This window comes from Zonotrichia leucophrys, chromosome 9 (genome assembly GCF_028769735.1).
Source record: "Zonotrichia leucophrys gambelii isolate GWCS_2022_RI chromosome 9, RI_Zleu_2.0, whole genome shotgun sequence".
NCBI lineage: Eukaryota > Metazoa > Chordata > Aves > Passeriformes > Passerellidae > Zonotrichia > Zonotrichia leucophrys.
Window position 1 is genome coordinate 13,230,409 of NC_088179.1, and position 25,124 is coordinate 13,255,532.

At 41.6% G+C, this 25,124-nt stretch overlaps 1 protein-coding gene across 6 annotated transcripts in view; it reads left to right on the forward strand.

Moving 5' to 3' along the window:
* The first annotated feature begins 3,321 nt into the window (after positions 1–3,321).
* ACAP2 (ArfGAP with coiled-coil, ankyrin repeat and PH domains 2) overlaps positions 3,322–25,124 on the forward strand; it is a 60,048-nt gene continuing 38,245 nt past the window's right edge. For all 6 annotated transcript variants that reach the window (XM_064720706.1, XM_064720704.1, XM_064720700.1 and 3 more), the window contains exons 1-4: positions 3,322–3,472; positions 20,199–20,256; positions 22,770–22,889; positions 23,537–23,590. In XM_064720706.1, the coding sequence (XP_064576776.1) occupies positions 3,420–3,472; positions 20,199–20,256; positions 22,770–22,889; positions 23,537–23,590 (285 nt within the window). In that variant the 5' untranslated portion in view covers positions 3,322–3,419. The remainder of the gene's footprint in view (positions 3,473–20,198; positions 20,257–22,769; positions 22,890–23,536; positions 23,591–25,124) is intronic.

The following is a 25,124-nucleotide window of genomic DNA, read 5'->3' on the forward strand; positions in this document are numbered from 1 at the left end:
TACCCACGGGTACTTCACACCTGCAGTTAAGGTAGCTCTTACCCAAGCTAACGTCCTGCCCTCCTTAAGCCCCCACTTTCTTGTGTCCAAGGCCATTTGGTGCTCACCAGGGCTTCTTTGTACCTTACAAGGTCTAGAAAGCATTTTGTTTAACAAACACTTTGCTTACTTCCAATAAAGACCTTTCCTGTAATGGCTTCCAATATCTTAAATGAAATTAGTATGAAGCTTTGAGGGAGTTACACAAATGCATGAAGATGTTTTTAAATGAACCACATAATGTATCGTAGGTCCCTTCATCACTCAGGTGATTTTGAGCTGCTTGGGTGATCTCCCTTTTTCTGTGCCACTAAGCACCTAAATTCCAAGTCTGATGCTATTTTGAAACTTGATTTAGTTTGGAGTTTTTTAAAGGCTTTATTCTCTGCATTTTCCTCAGTGCTAGCAGAAATTCTGTTCACGGTGCTTCTTTATCTTCCTCAGCAGAAGTGTAACCCAACCCAATGTCCTTGACACTGCTTCTAACTGAAAGGCTGGTTTACCTAATTTTCTGTGCTTACACTTTGATGCATTTTAAAAGCTAAATTGGGTAAGTTTTACTTTGCAGTAGCTCCAGAAACTCCATATAGTGTTTTTTACAAAGGGATGTCTGATTTCCCTCTGCTTGAGAAATACCAGCTAGAGTTCCCTGCTGAATGGGGACAAGAGAAGAAATGTGTTTTCTCTTTTTGCATTTGATGAGGACTTAGCTTGCCTGCACATCTTTAGGTGCACATGGTAAATGCTCATGTGTACAATACAGAGTGGTGTAAAGAGGAAACAAACACAGCACTTACTTATGTGGACAGTGAGCTCCACAGCACCATCATTGTGAATCTTCTTGCACAGGTTTAAGTCCTCAAGCTGTATCCTGTTTAGAGAAAGCATTTTCAATATGCTTCCATTAGGAAGATCACTTACAAATAAGAGCCTTAACTCATGTGTATAGATTTTATGTTTTCTGTCCATAGTTTCTTTCCCACCAACTTGTACAATTCATGGAAACTGCAGATACTTTTTCCACAGCTCACTGTCTCATGTGAAACTTGTACATCTTACCAGAACTCTTTGTTTCTGTAACATGCTTTTTTGTGGTATTATGATGCCACCTCACCAATGTAATTATTTTGTTTGAAACCAGTGTTAAGTGTCACAACATAAATAAAACCATTGTTTTCATTACTACCTTATCACACTAATACTAATCTAATGTTTGGCTTCTTGGAGCTCTTCAGAAGAAACTGGCAACTAAAATTTGCAGGTGTGTTCACAGATAAATTCTTAAACCAATATTGTAATTTCCTCATGACTGTCATTTATTGTAACTTTGATGTATATTGGTTTGTTCACACAGTTCAGATTTGCTGAATCTTGCCTAGACCTGAGGGTAGATCTGGTAACCTAAGTCATGAACTTCAGATAGTAACACAGAAAAGGTTGCATTTTTCAAGGTGTTTTTCTTTGTGTGTTTTAGTATTTAAGCACAACCGATCTGTCTCTTCATGGTCAACACTGAGTCATCACTCACTGGCATGGGGTAATGGAAAATGACTAACAGCAGCTACTTAGGAAGTAAAACTCTTCCTCAAAACAGAGCTGGGCTCTTTTCAATTGCATACTTAGTTGCAAAGTAAATTTCACAACATAAATGCAGCCTCAGTGATACAAATATTAACATGCTGCTTTTCCTGAGTGGGTGTGACTTGAATGCCTAATCAAAATAGTGGTAGTTTGGCTAGTTTTGGTGAGGGACAGCTCACAAAAATATACAGTTGTACATCTGTGTAACTTGTAGTTTGGTTCTGATATTTCACGGTCTTAGGAAAAAAAAACCTCTGACATTCTAAATCACAACTGACTGAACCAACAAGTGTCCCTCTGCCTCTGTGAAAGGACATCTTAACTGAGGGTGGGACAGTAAGGGTACAGCAGGCATTCACCTTCTTGGAAAGAAGTTATGTTCCCCTCCTTCCATGTTGACTGTTTCTCATCACAGCACTGAAAGGAAGGTGGGGAGAGAGAATGGGAAGAATATGAAAAAACAAGAGATAAAACAAGAGATAAAACAACAAATTATTGCAGATGCTGGGGTGTGAAAGCTGCAGGGGGGCTCACTGGAAGCAGGTATGGCAGCTCCTCAAGTCGGAGAGGAGGCAAGAGTGAACATCCTCTACTTCTGTCAGCTTCTCAGCAGAGTCCCTGTGACTGCGGGATGGAGCCTGTGACCGCTTCATCTTTGACAAGTTTTACTTGGATAGCAACTTCTATTTCTCTGTCACTGCTTTTGAGGAGGAGTGGGGCTGGCTGGTGCTCCTGTCAGTTTTACATCTGGGAACATTAGGCAGCACCTAACTAGTTAAAGATATTTTCTGTATTCTCTTAAACAATCAGAAATCTCCAATGTTCTGCTGTTCTTCACTGCAAACTGGAGACTGCAATATGGTACTGTTCACTCTGTATCACTCTACTTCAAAATATGATCTGCTCTAGTTCAAAAAGTATTCACGGACAAAGGTTCGGTAAGAAACCCAAGCATGCACGCTTTTTGTTTCTCCTTCAAAGACTCCTTTGAGTCTCCCCCACGAGTTATTTCCTCTATCTATAAGTGAATCACACGGAGAGTACCGGGGCTGGCTGTCTCCCTGCTGGTGGCACCCTCAGCAGGACCCGCGCCCGTCCCGCCTCCCCCTGCACGGCGCGGGCTCGCTGGGCCCGGGCTGAGGGCGGAGCCGCCTGACGGAAGCGGCCGCTCTCCGCCCGGTACAACTGCTCGGGGCCCGCCCGACCCTTCCCCGCGCGTCTCAGCCCCGAGGGGGACATCCCCCGTTTAATGAGGAGCTGTAATTTGAAACCACCAAGGAGGTACCGGGCTGAGCGGGGCCCGCCGCCACCCGGTCCGCCCCGCCCCATGCAGCGTCACGGCGGCGAACGCCGGGCCGGGCTGTGGCCGCAGCGATCCGGGCAGCCGCGGCGCTGCAGCTGCCGATTGGAGCGGCCGCCTGCCCATTGGCGGCCCCGGCTGTCACTCTGAGCTCGCTGGGGCGGGAGCAATCGCTGCGGTGCCGGCGGTTGGCTGCATCTTCCGAGCGGCCACGTTTATTGGGCGCTCTGCCTACTGAGCCCTCCCCTCTCGCGTTGTGATTGGCCGGCGCGCCCCCCGCTCTCGCGGGCAGTCGCTGCTGGCTGCCCGGGCCGTCAGTCGCGCCCGGGCGGGGCGGGCACAGGGCGCTCCGGCCACCGCCCCCGCCCCGAGCACCGCCCCCGCTCCGCCCCGTCCCGCCCCGCCCGCCGGCCCTGGCCCGGTCTCGCCTCGCCCCGGGTTCGCCGCGCCACCACCGCCAGCAGCCGCAGCAGCGGAGGCAGCGGCGCGCCCCGCCACCATGAAGGTGACCGTGGACTTCGAGGAGTGCCTGAAGGACTCGCCGCGCTTCAGGTGCCGCCGAGAAAGGGCCGGGCCGGGGTCGTGCCGGGGGACAGGAAGCGGGGCCGGGGGTGTGCGGGGCGGGCCGGGCTGTGCGGGCGCTGGGAGTGACAGGTGTGACGAGCTGCGGGCAGCCGGCCCTCAGTGGAGGGGCGGGCAGGGGCTGTGTGCGTGCTGCCGTGGTGTGGGGGCTCTGAGGAGGAAGGGGAGGGCGGTGTGGGAAGTGCAGGGAAGAGGGGCAGCGTGTGCGGGGCTGAGTGGGAAATGTGCGGGGCTGGGCTCCTGCGGAGGCAGCGCAGTGAGCACTGAGCACTGCTGGGGTCACGCCTTGGACGAGATGGGGGTGAATGGTGGCGGTGCAGGCAATGCTGCTCAGCCGAGCAATGTCAGCTGAGACTCGGGCTCAGGAGGGTGAACTCTGTGGGGGTCTCTCCTCGGTTCTTCAGAGTTGTGCTCACACTTCAGTTCCCAGCGTCTCCTGCCTGAGTCTGTTCCATGGTCCGGGTTCGGTGTGGCCCCTGTTGGGGTGCCAGTAGCAAACAAGCTCAGTATCGTCTTACTTCCTGTTGTCAGAGCAAAGCACGCACTCCTTTGTTTTTCCCCAGTCGAGTGACCAGTTGTCTATCCTTGCTGTAGGGTTATTTCTGCTTATGTCAGGCAACATTTCCCTCAGTCTTCCCTTATGTTTTTACCCATTCTATATATGTATTTTACACCGTTGTATCTAATCAACACAGTTGTGCCTCTCTTTGGGATGCGTGGCTGGTGTGTGCCTACATTCACCCAGTTTCTGTGCCTGGTATTACCCTGCTAGATGCTGGAGACACAAACAGCTCCATGACGTGATGTGTCACTGCTGTGCGTGTCCTGTCCCACACCGCGCTCATATCTCAAGAGCCCGTGGCTCTGTGGTGAGCTCTGGATGTTGAGGGAAATAGTGCTGCTCTTCCTCTGCTCTCTGCCTGGATGTTCACGCCTCCGCTTTGTATCAGCTTTAGCAATGCTGTGGTATCTGGGATGTAGAGGAAGTTGGAGAAGGAAGGTTGGTTGAATGGCTTACCCTTGGCAGAAGTTGGAGTTCCTGTTCTTCCCTCCTTTGCTCCTGCCTCTGCTGCCAGTTTGTCGCTGGCTGCCTCTCCCACGGGTTTTTGGTGGCTGTGACGTGTGTTGTGGGATCCTTCAGTGAGCCGGGTGCCCTGGCAGAGGAGGCTGGATGGTTCTCTGCCAGGTTAGTGAGTTGTGTCAGCCTCTCAGTGGGCGTGAAACCTACTAAAGCTTATGGGGAGTAGAGAGAGGAAACTTCACTGCCAGGAGCAAGGCTAGAGGAAGGCAGTGGAGAGTGAGACCTCCCTTAGGTCAGCAGGTAAGTTTTACATTGGCTTAGCTGTTTCACAAGCCTTTGTCCTGAGCTGGACATGCTTGCTAGTGTATATAAATTCAGAGACAACTGTATGTAGTGTTGGTCCATCCCATTTGGTGGCAATGCAGTTGTAGATTAGCATAATTTTACCACAGAACTATACCAGTAGTTGCATTATTTTAGTTACTCTTACCTAATAAAGTGCTAAATACACTTGAGCAAACAAGAAGTTGTGACTAAAATTCGTGAGCAGAAGTGTGATGCAGTTTCTCCAAGGTAAGTCATAGTAGTTCATTTGAATTCACTTTGTAGCATTTTCCTTTTGCCCCTCTTGATTCCTTTCCTTCAAGGAAAAGAATCTGGAGCAAATCCCTTGTTAGGGTCTTCTAGTACCTCATGGTCTTTTTCCCAGTCTGATACTACTACCTTTGAATAAATTGCAGAAAACCTTATGGTGTATGCCATCAAAACATCCTTCCAACCTTTAACTGATAGGAAATGGTTAAAATTGCTAGGCAGAATTCCTGTAGTATTTCTGAAAAAGTTCCATATCTTTCATTATTAGTCATCAATATTTGCTGTTATAATTTTGGTTATTCTTAATATTCATATAAATTACCCAACCCAAAGTGTAGAAACCTTCTGAATGAAGGTTACTGCAGTGGTTTTATGGAGGGATGGCAGAGACACTGATGTAGAGCAAGGTCATGACAGAGTCCTGTGTTCTTGCAGGGGGTGGTGTGGACATAAAGCAGCTTCTTGCTCTGTGCTCTTGTAGCAAAGCTGAGCTGCAGCTCTCTCCTGACCTTGCTGAGCAGGAGGGTGTAGCCTCTGTCCTTCCTGTCAGTATCCCTGTCAGAGCTGTTGAATAAAACTGTGGGGAGGTATGGAATGAATAGAAATGTCACAGGTTACTTTCTTATGGTTGTGGTGATAACTGGGAGGGCACGGGTGAATCAGAGTTCCTGAGTCACTGAATCCCTGTTTTCATGGGGAACTATTTAAATCTTTCAAAACATGCTACCACAGGCAGCTTTAGCCACATGGCTTTCCTTGCTTATCTATTTCTCCTGAAGTTCATATTGATATTTCTTGGCTTTGAGATTTAATTGGGCCCCAAATCACAACACCTGAGGTCTGTTTCCTTGCTTAAAGTGCTTGTGGAGGGATGGTGGTTTGTAGCTGTTGAGGTGCTGATATGTGATGAGATAATAATGGCTATAAAGACTCACATCAGAAGTATGATGAGTTATTTCATAGCAAGGCATACCAGGTTTTTTTCACTCTCCAGTAGATGATAAAGAAATCTCTGAATTACAAAACCTGAAGCAATAATGGCTTATTGTATCACTAGATTTGTAAACTTAGAATGTGCCAAATCAGTTTGTAGTTGGAGACTTGATGTTTAGAAACTGATTTTTGAGGTAATGGGAAAGGCTACGAGTTCAGGCACACTTATGCAAATGTGTAGTCATGGTTTTTTCCTAAACTTGCTTTGAAAATTGTCTTGCTGAAATCACATGCTTTTCTGTCATGATCCCCTCTCCCAAAACATGGGCACACCAAAGAGCTGCTGAGGAAATGTGTTTGCAGTTCGTGTCCGTGACTTCCCATCAAATGAAGAAGTTGGCTGAGGAGGGGTTTTGGAGCAGCCCTTGAACAATAAGAACTGAGCTGTGCTGGCAAGTTCTGTGTACATAATCATGCATTCCTGCAGTAGTTTTAAATATGCAAATAGCATTGTGAAATAATTCTTTCTCCTTTAAACAATGAGAGTTTAAGTTTCAGAGTTTAATGGAACAGGCTTCTACTTTGCTGTTTCATTTTCATTTCTTCTTCTTCTACCTATAGAATGTTTTTTCTCAATGAGGTATCACTGTAGCAACCACATGAATCACTGGAACTAAATTACTAGAAAGGAGAAGCAATTTTAAGTGATGTGGAAATACAGCTGCTCTAAGTAGCAGTTAACAATTTTGATAAACAGCAAATAATAGAAAAAGCAAAATTCAATTGCTTGTAATCTGTGGAATTGTAGAACTCTCTTCAAAAACATTCCAGCTGATCCAGGCTTTAATAAAAAGCTCTGTGTTTTTGAGATCATTTCTTTGTCCTTATCTGTCACTGTTGCCAAAGTTTAAATTTTTTTTGCATTTAAATTTCTATTCATTTCCTGAGACCCCAGCTGCAGAACAGATGATGGGTGAATGAGGTAGATCAAAATATAAATGAAACTGTTGTCAATTACCATTCTTAGTAAAAGTATTTTTGGGTAGTTTCTGGGTCTAACTGTGGTTGTAGTGTATTCCCTTCAAAGGGACTCCTCTGGGGAGTGTTCCATGTTGCCTGAGCTGAAGCCTGCTCTGGGGGCAGCCTGTGTGTGAGGCTGCCTGGTCACTGGGCTTCCCTGCTGTGTGCTGCCTTTCTTCTCCTCCTTTGGCCCTGCTCTGTCTGTGTGGGGCCAGCTGAGCTGCCCCTCATGCTTATCCAGGAGATGCAGGTTGAAGAGGTCACTTGTGCCACTTTCTGGCCTTCTAGATTTATGATGTATATTTTCTCACTTCTTTTGCACTGTGTAACCAATGGTTTGTCACTAAGCATCTGTTTCCCAAGTAGTGGTAAACATTTTGTCACTTAAAGTATGAGTAATATAAGAAAGTAACTTATTTAACCTATTTGGAGTATGTTGTGTTCAGCAGTCAGAGAAATTATCAGAAGTGCCTAACTCAAAGATGCCTAAAAATATGCTTTGGTCTGCTTATTACCTTCTGAAGAAAATGTAAAGATAGGACCATCAGGAGAGCAGTGGGAAGGGTGCTGGAGGCAGCTGCTTCCTGCCCTGCTGTGAGGGGCACCAAAGCCTGGTGTTCAGCGTGGATGGGGCTCCACTGAAACCTCTGGGCTGCTCCTGGGGGTGAGCTCAGCCACATGGCCAGTGTGAAATGGAATGAGACCAAGAACTGTGCGTACAAAATGTGGTTTGCTCAGACTTACCTAGCTGTTTTAGAACGAATTTCCAAAGAAATGTTTGGTCTGGGCTTTCTGCCCTTGGTGTTTGGGACTGAAAAGCAAGTTTGTAACGTGCTTGGCAAGGGAGGATGGAAACTATTGCAGAAGAATAGGAAAAAAGATACAATAAGTCAAAAGAAAAAGCTGCCAGGCATTTCCTTTGGAGTTTGCATTTAGCATATTTCATACTTACGTGGTTGTTAGCGTTGATAATTTCCTGTATGAGACTGCAGAAGTGTCTTTTTGTCCCCTGCAGGACAGTCTAGGAGGGGTGTCAGTAACTTACACGTGTACAACATCCCTGTCCGTGCTGCTGGGACTCTGCTGGAGTTAAACTTAGTTCAACTGATGCTAGGTTTCTAATTCTGCACTTCTGTGGGGATTGCAGTGACTGTCCTGTTCTACTCAGGCTCTAGTCAATGGATTTATTTTTAAGTTTGTAACTATGCCTTTCAAATGTACATTAAGGAAATGATTGGCCTAAAGAAAGGGGGATGTATTTGAGCACAGTGTGCAATGTCAGAGCATTTTTTTGAGGGAAATTTTTCAAGAATAAGGAAGGTTCATTGAAGATCACTCTCAAATATATCTCTGAAAAATCTTTCACATTGAAATATCTGAAAATATCTGAAAAAACTTAGTCGTAAATTGTTAACAATCCTTCCTAATGGAGATTAGAGAAATGTCCTGAAATCAGGATGTCTTCATTTGGTTAGTGCACCTACATTTTAAAAATAACAAAAAGTTGGCTGGCACAGTTATGAATAACAAAGGATAGCGTTATTAAGGGTGATTCTTTTTCTTTATTGTTTGATTGTGATTTATATTAACAAGAGCAAACTAAAAAATCTTAACTCTATCTCAAATTGCTAGTAGGAACTTAAAATGTTAACTTCCTCAGTTTTGGTCTTTTTACACTTTTATCTGGAAATGTTTAAAAAAACCCCACAGTGAGAAGGGAGCTTATAGTGAAAGTAGAGACAAAATCTGCACGTTCTCATAACATTGCTCTAGCGCAGCAGCAGGATGCTTGCTGAAGAACTGATGTTAATTAAGCCTGTACAACTGATCTCTAATGAGTACTTGCAGAATTAGAGGACAGCTTATTTATGTGTGTGTGCAATGGAACTGTAATTATACAAGTCCTTATGGCCTTTCAGGTTTTAAATATAGATTTGAAGAGGTTTGTTCTTTAGCCTGGAGTGTCTCCTTTATGTTGGCTAAGCACATCTCATGTAATTACATTAAGAACCAAAGTTATGGAGATGGCAGTTTTATATTTTTTGGGAGGGGAGGAATAGTAATGTTAAAATCCCTGTAAAAGAAGGTCAGTAAATAGAATATTCATTGGGAAGGTAGCAAGTATAAAATAGAAAACTGTGTCTTGGGCTAGGTGGACTTTTTGGTGGCTCTGTTTTTTCACTGTACATATCTGTGAAACTGTTGGCCTCTGAATAGCAAATGTGCTGATTTCAGCAATGTTTGCAGCGTCCTGTGATCTCTTTTCAGGCTTAGCTTCTTGACAACCTTGCACTCAGAACCACATTATTTAGTCAGCATTTTCCCCATTCTTACTTCGTGCAGTGAACAATATGGCTTCAATTATTGCTAACTTTTTATTAGAGTAAATAATTCTGAAAATCTCCCAAAGCAAACTCTGTTCTTATAACCTGGTTTTGGAGAAAATAGGAAAGAAAAACGTCTAATTTCCATTGGCTACAGAAATTACTGTTTACAGACCAGAACCCTTTGCCTTAATCTTGATGCAGGCCTTACTGCCTGAATCAGTTTAGTATCTCATGGTGATGCAAATGCAGAAGTGTTGTGTTTACATAGGCAGGAAATAGAAGAATAAATTCTGAGTAATTCAGGGTTTGGTTGGGGTTTTTTTTGTTTGCCTTTCAGTTGTACTTGCAGAATTCATTTTAAGAATATGTGTAGAAATTTTAAACTGTGGAAATGCATATGTGACCTCTGAGAGCAGATACTGCTGGTTTTGCATTTAGATATTCCTGTGAGTTTAGGTAGTGATTTAGGTGCTTTGCCTTTTGCTAGTGGCAGATTTGTAACAAAAGTAAGGGCTGAAATTGCTGTCTGCAATGGAAGACCATGGGGAGGACATGCACATTAGTGTGTGGATAAATAACTGTAATGTTATTTCAGTACATGCAGGAGTTTTCCATACTTCTGTGTGAGGCAGTGTAAATCCTGATTTTGTTGTCACTCTTTCACATGACTAAAAGATCAGATTATGAACATGAGAAATAGTAGATATTATCATTATGACCATAAACTGGACAGCTTAAGCAGTCCAGTATACTCAAGCATTGTTTTGCCTTCCTGATAATCTTTTCAAGAGGATTCCTTTCAGTATGTGGCAGAATAAGGATTTTATGGTTAATGTTTGCTTTATGAATATTAGAAACAGCCAGGCCTCGGACCTAGAGTAAGTCAGTTGTTGTTGTGATGCACTGACTGTGTGAGGAGAAATCTAATTTATGGAGTGATCTCATGTATACATTTTCAAATTGACAAGACACAGTGATAGACTAAGAAAACAATTTGTTGCAAAATAGTTCCTTCAAGTTCCTTTTATGAATGACAGGAGATTTTGAACAGAGAAAATCTCTGGTAAACTTATTGTTTAAGTGGCCTACTAGTGGCATGAGTCTTTCTGGAAATCAGGATTCCTTTTTGATGGTTGAAGTTATCTATTTGATATTTCAAGACTGCAGTATTCAGGCACAATACCCTTGGATAATTTTTATAGTTCACATTTCAATATTAATGGACATTGAAATAGTTGTATTGTGCTTCTGGACAGGAATCTAACAGTAGGTGCATGTGCACAAACTGCCTTTTCATTTAGTTAGTTTGTGATCTACCTTCAGCAACAGTTGTTAAAGGAAGACCCCTGCCTATGGTGTTGTCTTGATAAACATAAAGCAGAGCTAGTGGGAATTTGCATGGTGTGATTTTGAAGTTTCTAAGTTGGATATATTACAAAAGAATTGAAGTAGTCACATGTAGTGAAATGTCTTCAGTCTGCTGAAATTTAAAAAACCATATTCTATGCAAGACAATTGCAGATTTCCATCTTTCTGTGTGCCAATTGTTAAGTAGGAACACATGCATATCAAACACACATTTCTGTGCATTTGAAATATTCTAGTCTTCAATTTTTAGTGATCTTGTAGTTACTATTAAAAATATGTGTAACTTATGTAATGCCAGAGATCACTTAACAGATTTTAGTGTCCTGATATTCAGAATTACATTGTAGATGGAAACTTGAATTCAATCCTTTGGAACAAAGGGAAAGTGTCTTCTGTTCAGAGTTCTGACCAGGAATGTCATCCCTTCTGTCTGTCAAAAAAGAGGTGTGGAATGTGACCTGGGAGATGGGGTTTGGGTTTCTGCTCCTGTGGGCTCCACCCAGGGAGGCACTGAGCCCCCTCTGTGCCTGTGCTGTGGTCACACAGGGATCCTGTCCTTGGCACAGAGCTGGTGGCTGCTGTCACTCTGTGCTGCAAGTCCTGTCCCACCCTCTGATGCCTCCTTAGATTCCAGATCCCCACTGACTCCCTTGCTGCCCAAGCCACTGGTCAGTGGGCACTAATGGGGCTCTGAATGTTGATAATTTTTGGCATAAAAAGGTGTTGTTTGTGTGGGGTTTGGGTTGTTGGTTTTTTTTTTTTTTTTGAGTACTTTGTGTAAGTAATCAGACTCAGCATTTGACTGGATTCTTGTGATAAATTTCAATGTAAAGAACATGTGGTGTTATAACAATCCTATTGGTTCTATAAAACATGCTGTTGTTATTATAACTTTTGGGTTAAGGTAACCCAAATAAGAACTCATAGATGAAGAAGAAAAGTCATGTAGGTGCAGCAGTGTTGGGCCTTGTGTTCTTCACTGGCACTAGCAAAAGGCACTGAGAAGCCTCACAGGCCAACTGGAAATGTAGCTTCTATCTTTCCTAGACTTCATGTACCATGTAAGTTGGAGTTCCTATCTATAGAAAGTGTTTAGTAAATAATGAGCCAGGCCCCTTCCTTAAACAGGAAAAGGAGAATGCATCTCATGTGCTGTGTACCACCCCTCCTCTTAAGCCAGCTCTTAGGCTTAGGCTCCTTACAACTATTGATCTTCATTAAGATTTGATCCCAAGGAGCTCTTGATGTGTTTTAGCCATATGTGTCAGGATAAGGTGACCTGTGCCCTGGACATCACATGTTTCTGCTCTGTCATTCCCAAGGCGCTTTAGCTGACTGATTTGGGTATCTGTGCATAGATACCAGGGTTTGATCAGATAAGGCACAGCAGTTAGAGAACAATTGCTTTGGCTTGGCCAGACAGGGCTGCTGTTAAGGATAAAAACTGTTCAAGACCACTGAGGAATCTGGTGTTTCATTGAGGATGCAGCTTCTGGCTGAATTTGTGTGTTACTAAGTTGGACTCTGTTTAAAAAGACTACACACATTTACACACCTACTCTGTGGGATTATTCCTCAAAAGAAACTACAGGATTATTCTTCAGAAGAATCTCCAGTTTGTGGAGAATGATTTTTCAAAGTACTCATTTAACTTCATTTCTTTTGTCTAGTGTCTGATTGTGAAGAATGTATCTGCCTATTTATTCTATCCTACTTGATTTATCCCTAAAAGAATGATGAAAAATGTCAAGGGGAAGCATTGAATGTGCCTACTATTACAAAATATCCACTGAATTGTAAATATCAATCTTGCAAGATTTTGTTTGAAAATATTTGCAGTTGATTTGAAATGAAAAACCTTTAACATGTATTAATTAAAGGATAGGTAAGCTTCTGTTTGGTTGAAAAACAGCTTACCTGCAGTTAGCTTTGATAGATGAATGAAATCCCAAGGTCTTTAAAATCTCTTGATGACTAAAAGTAGTGGGAGAAAAGATACTAAATGTACCCAGAGAAGTTCCAGGGCTGTGGGTGTACCGCATGCATTTTGTAGTTTTTATATTATAAAGTTCCAATTGCTTTTTTTTTTTTAATAGTTTATCATCATTTGAAAGAGATGAGGAGGAAAGGCAACTGGCCTTTCCAAATTTCAGAACAGTAAGTTTGAGGAAAAACTATATTTCTCTATTGTCCTGCTCTAGTGCCCATCCATTCTCTTGGTTTGAGATTGGATTAATTTGACTGGCTGCTTCCATGTGAAGGCATAAAGGGCAAACAAACTGCTTTTTGCAGTATGTAGGAACAATAAAACTGCACAATAAAACTCTTAATTTACATGTAAAATGCACTTTAGGTTACTGAGTGGGAGATCCATATATGTATATTCACCTAATAGCTAAATAAAGATCAGGTTCAGAATTTGTGTATTACAATAAAGCTGCAGCCTTCTCTCTGTCAAATAGAGCACTTGTACTGAAATATTCAACTTCTGAAATGGACAAAAAGGGTAAATACTTGCTGAGGACTTAGTCTTCATAGCAAATCTGAACCTTCCCTCAGGTTTCAGTAAAGAAGATCCACCTGATAAAAGTGGAATTGTAGACAGCTAATGGTGCTCAGCTCTTGTGAAACGTGGTGAGCTCTGGTTACACAGACTTTGCCAGCTTATGCTGCTTTGTACCCAGCAGAGCTCCTCTAATTAGGGTGTAAGGTTTAAATCAGCAACTAAGGGAGCTACAAAAAGAAAGGGGCAGATGTTACCTAATTTTTCTGAAATGGAAGCAAACCCAGGATTCCTGTTGAGATCATGTGGTGTATTTTTGTTTAATGGCACAGCACTCAGACCCTTGGCTGCCTGCACTTGACTTGGGGTTTCCTGTGTTGGTGCTTGGGTGCTGCTGGATCAGTTCTGAGTATTGATCCTGGCAGTGCTGTGCTGGGGCTATGCACTGGTGTTTACCCATTCTGCACTGGCTGCAGGTGAGGTACATAAGGGGTATCTTTCCAAATCTTTCCAAATTAGTGTCTTCACTGTTCTTCAGACTGTTATTACTTACAGCTTTTTTAAGCAAAGTTGACAGGACTTCTTAGCATCTGACTGATAACTCCAGATCTTGAGGCTAACAGGGTGTGTTTGTTAGATGTCCTATCTTGTATCTTTTGCAGTTGATTGCTTGATGGTTATATTTATGCTTCCACTTCCTGACCTTACTACATACTTGAGTTTTCAAATGTTGAAATCCTTCATTCCATCTGCTGCTTCTGTGTTCAAGATCCTGGGTGGTTGCTGAGATTTAAAAGATTAAAGCAGCTCTGTGATGTTGGCAACTTTTCAGCAGCAAGGCTTCTGTCCACCATCAGTTCCTTGAGCTCCTTTCTGCTGCCCTTTTTTTTTTTTTTTTTTTTTTTTTTTTTTTTTTTTTTGCAAGATCTTGATACTGTAGTCCTACTTCCTTGTCTGGTAGTAGGTCCTCCTAAAAAGTTTTTGGCCCAATCCTAGATGTTGGAATCACTAGTCAAGAGCTGTGCTGGACATGTATTGAGATATGCTGCACTCTTCCCAACTTGCAGTATAATCTACTTCTTTTCCATGAACATTTCATGGTCACCATTGTGCCCCCATCTTGTTAACAGCTGTCTTCTGATGAACACAACACTGAAGTTGAAAGATAAGAAAATCCTGCCTCTCAGACTCTTTGTGGAGCAAACAGGTTGCTGATTTCCTGCTTAGGCTTACTGTCAGGCTCTCCTGGGATAGAAGAAGCTTAGGAGAGAAATATTAGGGGAAACCAGTGGGAAAATAGCACTGTTAGGCATTTCTGGCAATTTACTGTAAAATAGTATTGAGAGGAAAAGTTGAAAAATTTAAACAGGTAGCACAGAAGTCCTTTTAGTCTGTGTGATAGACTGGGTCATACAGACTGTTAAATGCTAGTGCAAGCTTAGTGGTAATGAGTTTGGCTTCCAGAGGTGTGTGTTAAGGGCAGTAGAACTTGTTCCTTTTTGAAGACTGATTTGTTTATAATGTTCATTATCTTTGAGCTGTGTGTAGTCTAGCAGTAAAGAACAAATTAAGTGAAGTGTACATCTTTAAAGGATTTGTCCTACTTGTTATATTAGACCATATGAATTATTGAGGAGGAACTAAACCTTGTAGGTGCAGTGATAGCTACAAGCAGACCTTTGCTTTAACAATTTTATGAATTCAATAAATACCCTTGCTTTATTTCATGTTATTATTTTCTCAGTCTTACTTGAGAGAAGTAGAGGAATGATCCTGTTAATATTGAGGACTTGATTCCCGTGTCTCTGGGGAAATTTGAAATGCAGACAGTGTTTGCTATGTACCTGAAAACTTGGCTTATTCATCAACATCATAATCTTCTGTTCAGGAAATGTATTTCCATATTTCAGTCCCCCAGGCTCATAGAAAATTTCTAGGATTTCAAGGTGGGGGTTCAACTTTCTGATTAAAATCCCTACTGTTCATGTAGGGCACACAGAAGTTTTTCCAAGCTATTGATTAAATGTTGTGTGGCAATGACTAAAGAATTAATAATGAAGGGATTACTAGCATGAATGAAGAATTTTATCTTAGTGTGTCAGGAGAGTTCATCATCTGTTCCTCAGTATGGAGGGGCTCTATGCCAGTGGGGAAAAAACTCTGCAGTGCCAAACCAGGACTTCAATGGGCTCTGTGACAGGCTGCAACAGTGTTCTTTCTTCAGATCTTCAGATATTTATGGTTATGACACATCTCATAAGTTGTAAAACTCTACTTGCATCTGTCCACGCTGTTATCCAAAGTTATTAGGCCTTATTGTTCCATGTATGCCTTCTTTGTTCCTCAGTAATGTCATGTTTCTTTTTTAGTCTCTGGTGTCTGATGCCATGACACATGTACCAACTGTATTCCTTCTTGGCAAGCTGGTTAACAGGCCTCTGGGCACCTTTGTAATATATGAAGGAAATGAAATGGAGTAGACAGTGATTGGAGGGTAGCTCTGCCACCCAGCAGGACCTCAGCAGGTAGGGAAGGCACAGGGAGAAAGCTCCTTGAGTGTAACCCAGACAAATGGGAAGGCTTGCTCTGGAAAGGAGCAGCCCTGTGCAGCTGTGCTGGTGGACAGGGAGCAGCCAATGGCCCTTGGTGAGCAGTGACAAGTGGCACTGTCCAGTGCCATTAGCCACAGGGCTGGGTGCTCCCCTGGCCTGAGGCTGCCCTCAGCTGCCTGGGGCTGTTTCTGAGCTCACCTGGGAGCAGTTGCTTTGCACCTGAAGGGTGATCCCAAGGTGCAGCTGCTGTGGGAGGAAAGGGAGGCAAAGACAAACCAGACCAAGCTGCTGAGCAAGTGTAATGTTTTCTGTGGTACAACTGCATTTTAATTTGCCTTTCCATCACACTACAGGTCACAGTATATCCTCTGATTAATGCCTGCTGTCCTTTTTGCTGCCTGTCACCTGATAGGCTCTGGCATAGAGGAGGAGACATTCATGTAAATCATCAGGTTCATATTCTTATCTTGCAATTATGCATCTCATTTCCAGGTTTTCACACTCAGTAGTACCTTTTCTTTTTCAATCTGTCTGGAAGGTGTAGTGGATGTTGGCTGAAAGGATGTCATCTCTAGTGAAGTGTAAGTTGTGCATTAAGGAGCTGTTCTGCACAGAATATGTGCAAGGAAGAGAGCTGTGTCTTTCTAAGATTTGAGGACAAGACTTTAGCAGTAATTCCATTGAAACTGCAGTGGTAAAAATCCATTTCCATTTCATGAGTCCAAAGATATTAATGTATTCAAAAGCCCCAGAATGAATAGCAATTGATTTTGTGACATGTTCCTGTTCTTCTGAAAGTATATTCAATAAATGAATCAAAACTTTTCTCAATTAAAATAAAAAATATAAACACACACTATTGGAAAATATTTTATTGTTGGGCTTTTATCATTCTGAATATTTTTATAGTGATGTATTATTTCTAGAATTAATAATTATTCGTTAGTTGCCCATAGCACCTTTGACCTCTCCAGTTTGTTGTTTTTCAGCACCTGATTTAGAGTGACCACTGATTCCAGCCTCCACATTTTCAGGAAAACAATCTGAAAATGCAATATAGAATATGATGAATGAATGAGCAAAAGACTAAAGGCAGGGTGTGGCTTCAATGGCAATTAGACTTTGTTTGAAGAGGAGCTAAATTTGATGATCACCACTGTTCTGTGGGAGCAAGCAGGCCCTGCAGACCCCTGTCCATGGCCATGGTGTGTGTGGTGTTCTGGTCAGCAATGTGTAGTGACCCATTTTGTTTTAGAGGAGAGTTTATCCATCATCATTCTCTTTGCTTCCTGGGATTTCTGTAGTACCTTAACCAGGAAGAAAGTATTTTACTGATCACTTAAAGAGAGCGTTGTGATGGATATCAGAGTTCAGCTGTCCTTCACATACACTGGGCTGGGTAACTGGTGACGTTATCCTCATTTTAAAAGGCTGCAAACTTTGGTCTTGAGTTTTCTTCCATTATCTCCTGTATTCCTCCTGCACTGCAGCTGTGCAGGAAGCTGTATCTAGCAAACTGAGCTGTGTTGTAGGGGGTGGTGGAGGAGAGAAGTCACAGCAGAGGAAAGAAACACATTCCTGAGAGTCCTCATTACAGAGCGTGGAGAGTATGGGAGACTGCTCATTTATAAAAGTTGTCCTCCACCCTTAAGCAGCTGTTCTGGTTTTGTGTGTTGCCATGCAGTATTTGAACATCTTGGGAAGCCACAGATGTTTGACTCATGCACTGGACCTGATTTGATCCTCATTCCTATTGCTGGAGCCTTCTGGCTGAGATCACTGTGACTCAGATCTTGCTCCCAGCTGCCACTTCACTGAGGAGCAGCAGTTTTGTTACATGTCAGGTCTGGCACTTGATCCTCAGCTGTTTCACCACCACTTCCTGTGTTTATAGCTGGACAGTGGGGCTTGGCTGTGGACATGACATTTACCCAGAATTATGGCAGTTTTCTGTGAACTTTATGCCTGACACAGATGTTTTAGAGAGAAATGCATTCTGTGGCTTCAAAAAATATTAAATTAAGAAAAACAAGGGTAGCATTAACATAGCACAGCTCAGATCAGCTGTTCTTCATGTATTGCTAGCCCAGGATGAAAACATGAAGACAATTTTTGTAGCTAGGGGGTACATAATTGGATGTATATATCTGTATTCTGATAGTCTGAGGGTGTCCTCTCCATTGTTTTTGTGACTGTAATCCAGTTTTGGACTAATACCTGTAAATATGTTTGCATGATAATAACTTCTACTAGATTTTATGTGGTGGAAACAGTAAAGTAGTCATTTCTATGCAAAGAAACATAGAATTAAAGTGGGGTTTGGCTGGAACCCTACAGCTGTTCAATCCAAATCCAGGTGTAGGGCCCAGATATGCCATCCCTCCATCATATGGCAGTGGTGGGAAATAGCCCAGAGAACCAGCCTGGTGCCTCAGGGGCCTGTGACATTTCTGACTTCTATCTGCTTTGCTTTATACTTCTTTTTGCTTGATCTACCCTTCATTGTTTCAGTTTTTAAATGTTCTGCTGGTACTTCTAAAATTTGAGCTTATTCTGTCTTAAAATTTGCCTCTTGGAATAGAGGTTTAATTACTGAACAGATGTGTTGTCTTCATTCTGCCTGCTCTAACTGCCTTTATCTCTGTTCATTTTGAATCTTAGACTTTTAGCTCATTAAGTCCTGTGGAGCTAGAACTCAGTTAAAGACACAAAAAATAATACTCTTATCAGATCTTGCTGCAGTTCTGTAAACAACTTCTTAATCATGCTTTTATGTTAATGCCAAAGAAACAAATAAAAATTTGTTGTACTGTGATTATAAACAAACGAATACAAAATTGAAGTCTAAATATTGAGATGCTTTTCCTTCCTTTGGGTTTTGGGTTTTTTTAATTCTCTTTAATGCTTTCCGAAACAAGATTAACTAGAGACTTAAATGGAAATGAATCAGTTGTGAAAGAAAATAAAGGAAGTAAAAGAGAAATTAATGTTGCCTGAAATCCTTCATGGTCTGAAGCTAGCAAAGAGGGAGAAGCCAAAATGTAGGTACAGGGATTGCTTGGATATAAAACCTGGGACATAACTGTGGGAATGCATTGAGATATGAGAATTGGAATGCAACTATGTGTAGTGAAATCTGCAAAAGCTGGGAATGTCATGCTCAGTGTTTGAGATCTGCAAGCAATTGGCAGCATTTTTCAGAACTGTTCTTGTAAAAAAAAACTGCTTTTCCTGAACTTGGGGCCTGATCCAGTCTTTTTTTTTTTTTTTGTGTTCTTGGCTTGTACTCATGTGAACTGGAATGGAATTAGCAAGAGACAGTAAAGCTGTGGTTGTGTGTAGTCTCTCCTCAGTGGTATAAAGTTGGCTTAAGAAATTCCTGCTCCAAATCATTCTTCCCTGCCTATATAACATTTTCCAGGAAGAGCTGGGTTTTTCTGTAGGACTGAAATATGAAATGTCTGATCCAATTTTCCAAAAAGCATTTCAGAAAACTTCCTATTACTTTATTTTCCCCAAGGCAGGCTACTACTGGTAAACAGTGTGGTTCCATGAGCAGTTAAGCTGGAATGACTGAAAGAACGGGCACCCTGTGATGGCACCAGGGGCTCTCCTTGCCAGAAATGAGCCCATTTGGCTCTCCAGGCAATGGCCTGATGAAGCAGCAGCGTTCATGGACTCTGAACAAAGAGTCAAACAGTCATCCATCCTCAGCCTCATGTTTTTTTCAGGTAGCAATAAGGAAGGAGGTGTCCAAAGAAACATGAGCTTAGAAGAAAAAAAAAAGGCAAAAAACCCCAAAAACCTGTTCTTTAGCATTCTCCATGAAAGCAGCTTTTACTGGCAAGTTAAATTTGACTGGCCTAGAAGATTTGACCAGTGTAGATCAGAGGTAAATTATCTAATCAGGTGTGCCATCTGAACTCCCTGCAGGGTAGTTGACACATGGCTAGTGCTGTATTTTTTCCTAATCTCATAGCAAGGTTATTTATGAAATTGCTACCCTATTTAGCAGGTTTGAGCCAGGAGGTCACAAAAGAGTTAAGAAAATTCCCTCAACCTTTCAGTTTCTTTCCTTTGTTGTTAGCTTCAAAGTCTATAGAAGAACAGAAGAAACCTATTTTGGTGTGACAGATATCAAAATTGATAAAATTTGATCTCAAATCTTTATCAATAGACCACATTTTAGCAGTGATGTAGTTTTCTTTGTACTGTCGAATTTCGTGCAATTCTTGTGGTTCTTTAAAATCTATGCTGAAATTTAAGTAAAACTGTGATGGCAGTAAATGAGTTAGATGCATGCATGTCTGCCCCTTCTCCCCAGACTCGGAGTATTTTTGTGTAAAATTTTAAAGGAAAACCGCTTTTATACACACAGGGCAACTTTAGAAGAGGTAGAAGGAGATGTGACAGAGCTGGAACTGAAACTTGACAAGGTAAGCTTTTAATGTTTGTCTCAGAAACATCAGCAAGTGTGTTTCGGTTTTGTTTTTGAGTTCCCAGCTGGCAAGTGTCAGTGGCTGACCAAGCACCCTGCTCTGCAGAGGGAAGGGATCCAGCTGGAGGCCAGGCTGGAGCAGAGCAGCCCCGGGCAGCTGAACTGGCTCCTCCCTGGGCGGGGGCCCCGCTTGGGCAATTCCCTCCTGAGCGGCCCTGGCTGAGCCCCTGGGACTCGGCCCGGGAGCTCCCAGGGAGATAAAGGCCAGGGCTTGCTCACTGCTGCACCCAGAGCCTGCTGGGCACAATGGCGTGCACTGGGGACATCTGGGTACCCTCTGGGTGGGAGGATTAAAATCCATGCTGTTTGTCACTGGTAATCTCGGCCACAGCAGCCAGGTGTGTGTGTGTGTATATATGTGTGTATATATATATTTACACGTGTGTATATATGTGTATGTATCCATATATATACGCATAAATATACGCATATATATATACACATGTAGATACGTATATATATATATGTGTGTATGTATATATATATTGTATGTATGTATATCCTTCACTGTTGTATGGAGGACTTGACTACTGTAAAATTCATCCTGCGCTTTGTCATACTTTGTGCATGTATATAAAAAATTATATGTAGCATCTTTTCAACTCCTTAATATCCATTTATTGGTTTCTTTACCTTTGGAAACTTGTTATTTCTTTGCTAGTGTTTTGAGAGTAGCTTATTTTTGGTTTTCATCTGTATAAAGTCTTCTTTCCTTTGCGTTTGTGCTAAATGTTTAAAATTATTTTCATCTGTGTTTTCACATGGCAGGCAGATGTCATTTGTTTACCTCCCTAACTCCTTTTTGAATACAACCTTTTTTTCCTGCAGCTGTTGAGCAGGCTGCAGAAAGCTGGAGACAAATAAATATGGCGTCAAGCCTGAAGACTTGTTCTTTACTACTTGTAATAGTATTTCTAGTTTTTAGTAGCTAATAATCTAGCTACTTGCTCTTGCAAAATAAATTCATGATCCGTAATTTTGATTTGGTGTGAATCTTGGTGAAACTTTTGGGTATAACACACATTTTTACTGTAGGGGTGTGGAATCTTTTTTTGGTAGATCTACCAGTGTAAGTATTTAGAAGATCTGAAAAATCAAACTTACAAGTTTGGCTTTTCCACCAGTCTGAAAGTTTTTGGGAAAAAGAATTCTCATATTCCTTAAATGGCATTATTCTGGGCCTTGTAGTACAATACTAAAGTTGAAAGCCAAGCTTCTTGGGTGAGCTAAAGCAAGTATGGCCTGAGGGTAATAATTTGTCTAAGCTTGGTTGGTAACTTTTTCTGATCAGTTGTTCATACTAAACTTGGTTTTATTGTCTCACAATTTTGACTTTGGGCTGTATTGTGTGCAGTTTTGTGCTCTCTGGAAGAAAGCAAGCCCAGTTCAGGCTTGTGAACTTATAAGCAAAGGTAAAGGAAAAAGGTTAATGTTGATAGTGGGGTTTTTTTCCTGTCCATTGTTCAAGCAACCTGGACATTCATCAGAATGTGGAAGATCATGCTTAGCTTTACATTTTCCCTAAGGATCTGAGTCAACATAAAAATTACTGGGTAACTAGGGCAGGAAGGATGCTTGGATGGTTTCTTTGCTCCAACATAGGAGCAAGTGCTTCTGTGTTGCTTTTCGTGATAATTTATTTACCATCCTTGAAAGATCTTTCAGAGATGAAAGTTCAGTCTTCTGGTTTTATTCTCAGCTTGGCTTAGGGTGGAGAAGCTCAGTCATAATGCACCCATCTCAGGAGAGCATTATTGCAGTAACCCCTGGTTCTTACATTAATGGCTCAGTGCATAAATGGTTCAAGTGGGAAAACATCCATCACCAGATACTGAGACCTTCTTATCAGACTGCAGTTCCATGGGGCCTGAGGTGCTGACTGAAGCATGAGTGGTAGGGTGAAAGCCATCAGAGATTAGTCTGTGAGTGGAAACACGATTGATTTCACCTCCTGAGATGTAACCATGGCTCTCCAGCTGTGCTTTGTGCACAGAGCCTTTGGCTTTCCTCTTCCTGTATTCTGAGTGTCTCAGGATGAAACAACTCGTGTGGGTTTAGTTTTTGTTTGTTTTGTGGTGTTTTTCCTCAGAAACCACAATAACCTCATCATTTTTTTGGGTTATGTTTTGGCTGCTGTACTTTTTGCCTGTGTAAAACTCTCTTGAAATATGTGCAACATGTCAGTTAAAAGTAAAGCCAGTGAAAACTAATTTTAAAAGTTTATAGAGTGGTAGTTTTCCCAATAGCATATCTAATGACCTAGAGTAGTATTTTCATAGCTGTTACTACACAGTAGAAAGCTTTTCATAGAATCTGAGGGTGAGAATGTAACTTTGGAAATTTTTATTTTGTAGCCTTAACTAAGCTCAGTGTTTTCATGTTTATATGATGGTGTAAAAACCATATCAAAATAAGCCTTCTGCTTTCTCTCTATTTATATATTCATTTTAGCTGGTGAAGCTTTGTATTGCAATGATTGACACTGGGAAAGCATTTTGTACAGCCAACAAGCAGTTCATGAATGGAATTCGAGACCTTGCACAATATTCCTGTAAAGATAACTTGGTTGAGGTAAGTTCTTTGAGGTGAAAGGGGAGGGAAAGAAACATGACTTTAAAAAGGTACAACATAGCAGTTGGCCAGAGAAGTAGTTGAAGTTTATGGAATTATTTGCCTTTTTGCTCCTTTTTCTTTGCTATCTCTTTTAGAGTGGGGGCTTCCCAGCTGTGGTGCCCTGCAGGTGTCTGTGCTGTTTAGTTTCAGCAGTGACATGGCTCTGCCAAATTTCAGAACATGTGTTAGATGAGTGTGTGCACTGGTGATGGCAACACGTTAACCTGGGTTTTTTTTGAGTCAGAGTATTAAATGTGAAAAATATTTGTTAGTGTCATATTAAATACTGTAAATTACTGTTTTAGATTATGTGAGTTTCCCATGTCTTTAGTCAATTTGAATTTTTCCTGCTTTTCTTCAGTTTGGTGCTTTATGTACAGGTAGATAGAAGTAACATTTTTCATGCTTGTATCTTTAAATAGATTTATTTGCCATTACAGCTGTGCTCTCCTTCTAGCCTAATGGTTTTAGTCTCATAATAGTGCTGTAAGGAAAATGAATTTCCAAGTTGTAAAAACTGAAAAGCTGTAAACCTCTGAACTGTTGCTTTTGTGCTGTATTTTTGATAGGGCTTAACTTAAACCACTTTTATTTTCTCTTTACAGACCAATTTGATGAAGTTCTCTGACACCTTACAGGAAATGATCAATTATCATAATGTGAGTATTTCTAGCTGCAACATGGCACTGATAGCTCATCTTCACTTATTTTTGATAATAGATTAAAGTTAATGCCTTTCTTGTTGCTAGTGTTTGCAAAGTAATGGTTTAAGTGGTGTTAAATAACTATTTTAATAATGTTTTGTTTACAAGGTATTTATAAATATCCCCTTTTCTGCAGATTTCCATCTTGGCTTGTTTTTCATTCGGAATTTGTAAGCTTTGGTGCTCTAAGACAGTAAATACTGGATAGTTTCATCTTTTTGAATCAAACTGATGGTAACAGTTACATTCTATGAGTTTATACCTTTGCTGGTCTGAAATAATGATCATATTTTCCATAGTTGCTACTTTCTCCCCTTTCCTTTATAATGCACAAAATGAAGCACCTATGATTTGCCTATAGTTTTCTTTTTGGAGGGATAGCAGATTTAAGTAAGTGTGGAGAAAGGAGAAAATGCTAGGATTTAAGACTAATTGTAATTTTTAGCATTTTAGTCAGAGTTAATCAGAAACTTCAGCTTTCCCTAAGTTTAAAACTAATTTGTTATTTTTCCTTTAAAGAGTTTGGTCTTGTATTCAGAAATTTGTTCTTCTGGTTTTTTCCTCTTTCATTGGCCCAACTGCTCTTTGTTAATTTCCCAGCAAATTGCTGGAAACAATCTCAAGTGTCTCCAAAGTGCTGAAAATGTGCAGGACACTTAAAATGTGGGGTTTTCATACCACTGGGAGTTTAAAAATTGACAAGATAGAATGGAATTGGAAGTTTGCTAGCTTCAAGTTAGGTTTCTAAAAGTGCCTGATTAGGCTTTTTTTGTTTTAAATGCATGCTTTTAGAATGAAAGGGAAGCAAAGCAAAGCAGGTTAATAGCTTTGTGATTGATTTTCTTTCCATTATGCAGAGTGTACATATCTACACCTAATCTAAGACTGTAAAGAAGGGAGTAAGTGAACAGTGAGAAGGGAGGGCCAAGGTTCAAAGCAGCAGTTCTGGAGCAATGTTACTTTCATGTCAGTGATTTCTGCAGAGTAGATGGAGCAGATGAGCCCAGGCTGTCCCTCTTCATCACACATCTTGCTGCTGGAATCCCTCTCAGCCCTGTCTTTCATCTGTGGTTTGTTCTTTTGGACACCTCTGACACAGGTCCTGTGTTACTGCTGCTGTTATTCTGCGTGATGGTGGCTTGCACTGCTTTGGTAAAATCTGGCATAGGACAGCTGTTCCTTTTGGGCAGTTTGGAGGCAGAAAGCAGAGAACAAACCATATTGAAGAAGATTTCTTGTCAGATCTAAGTAGGACCCATCTGGCTTCTGCCCTGCTTTTTTTTTCCCCTCCATGCCCTTACTGTGCTCAGGCATAGTGAGAACAAAGTGGCTTTTACCAAAGACACAAACATCAGGAGTGAGGCACAATTGCTTTGCCAGACATGTTGAGGTCCTGCATTGCTTTTTTGTGAATCTGCTGAGTTCAACAGGGCTTCCTGGCTCAGAGTGGCAGGTCTGTTGCTGACCAAGGTGACAGAGCCAGCAGGAG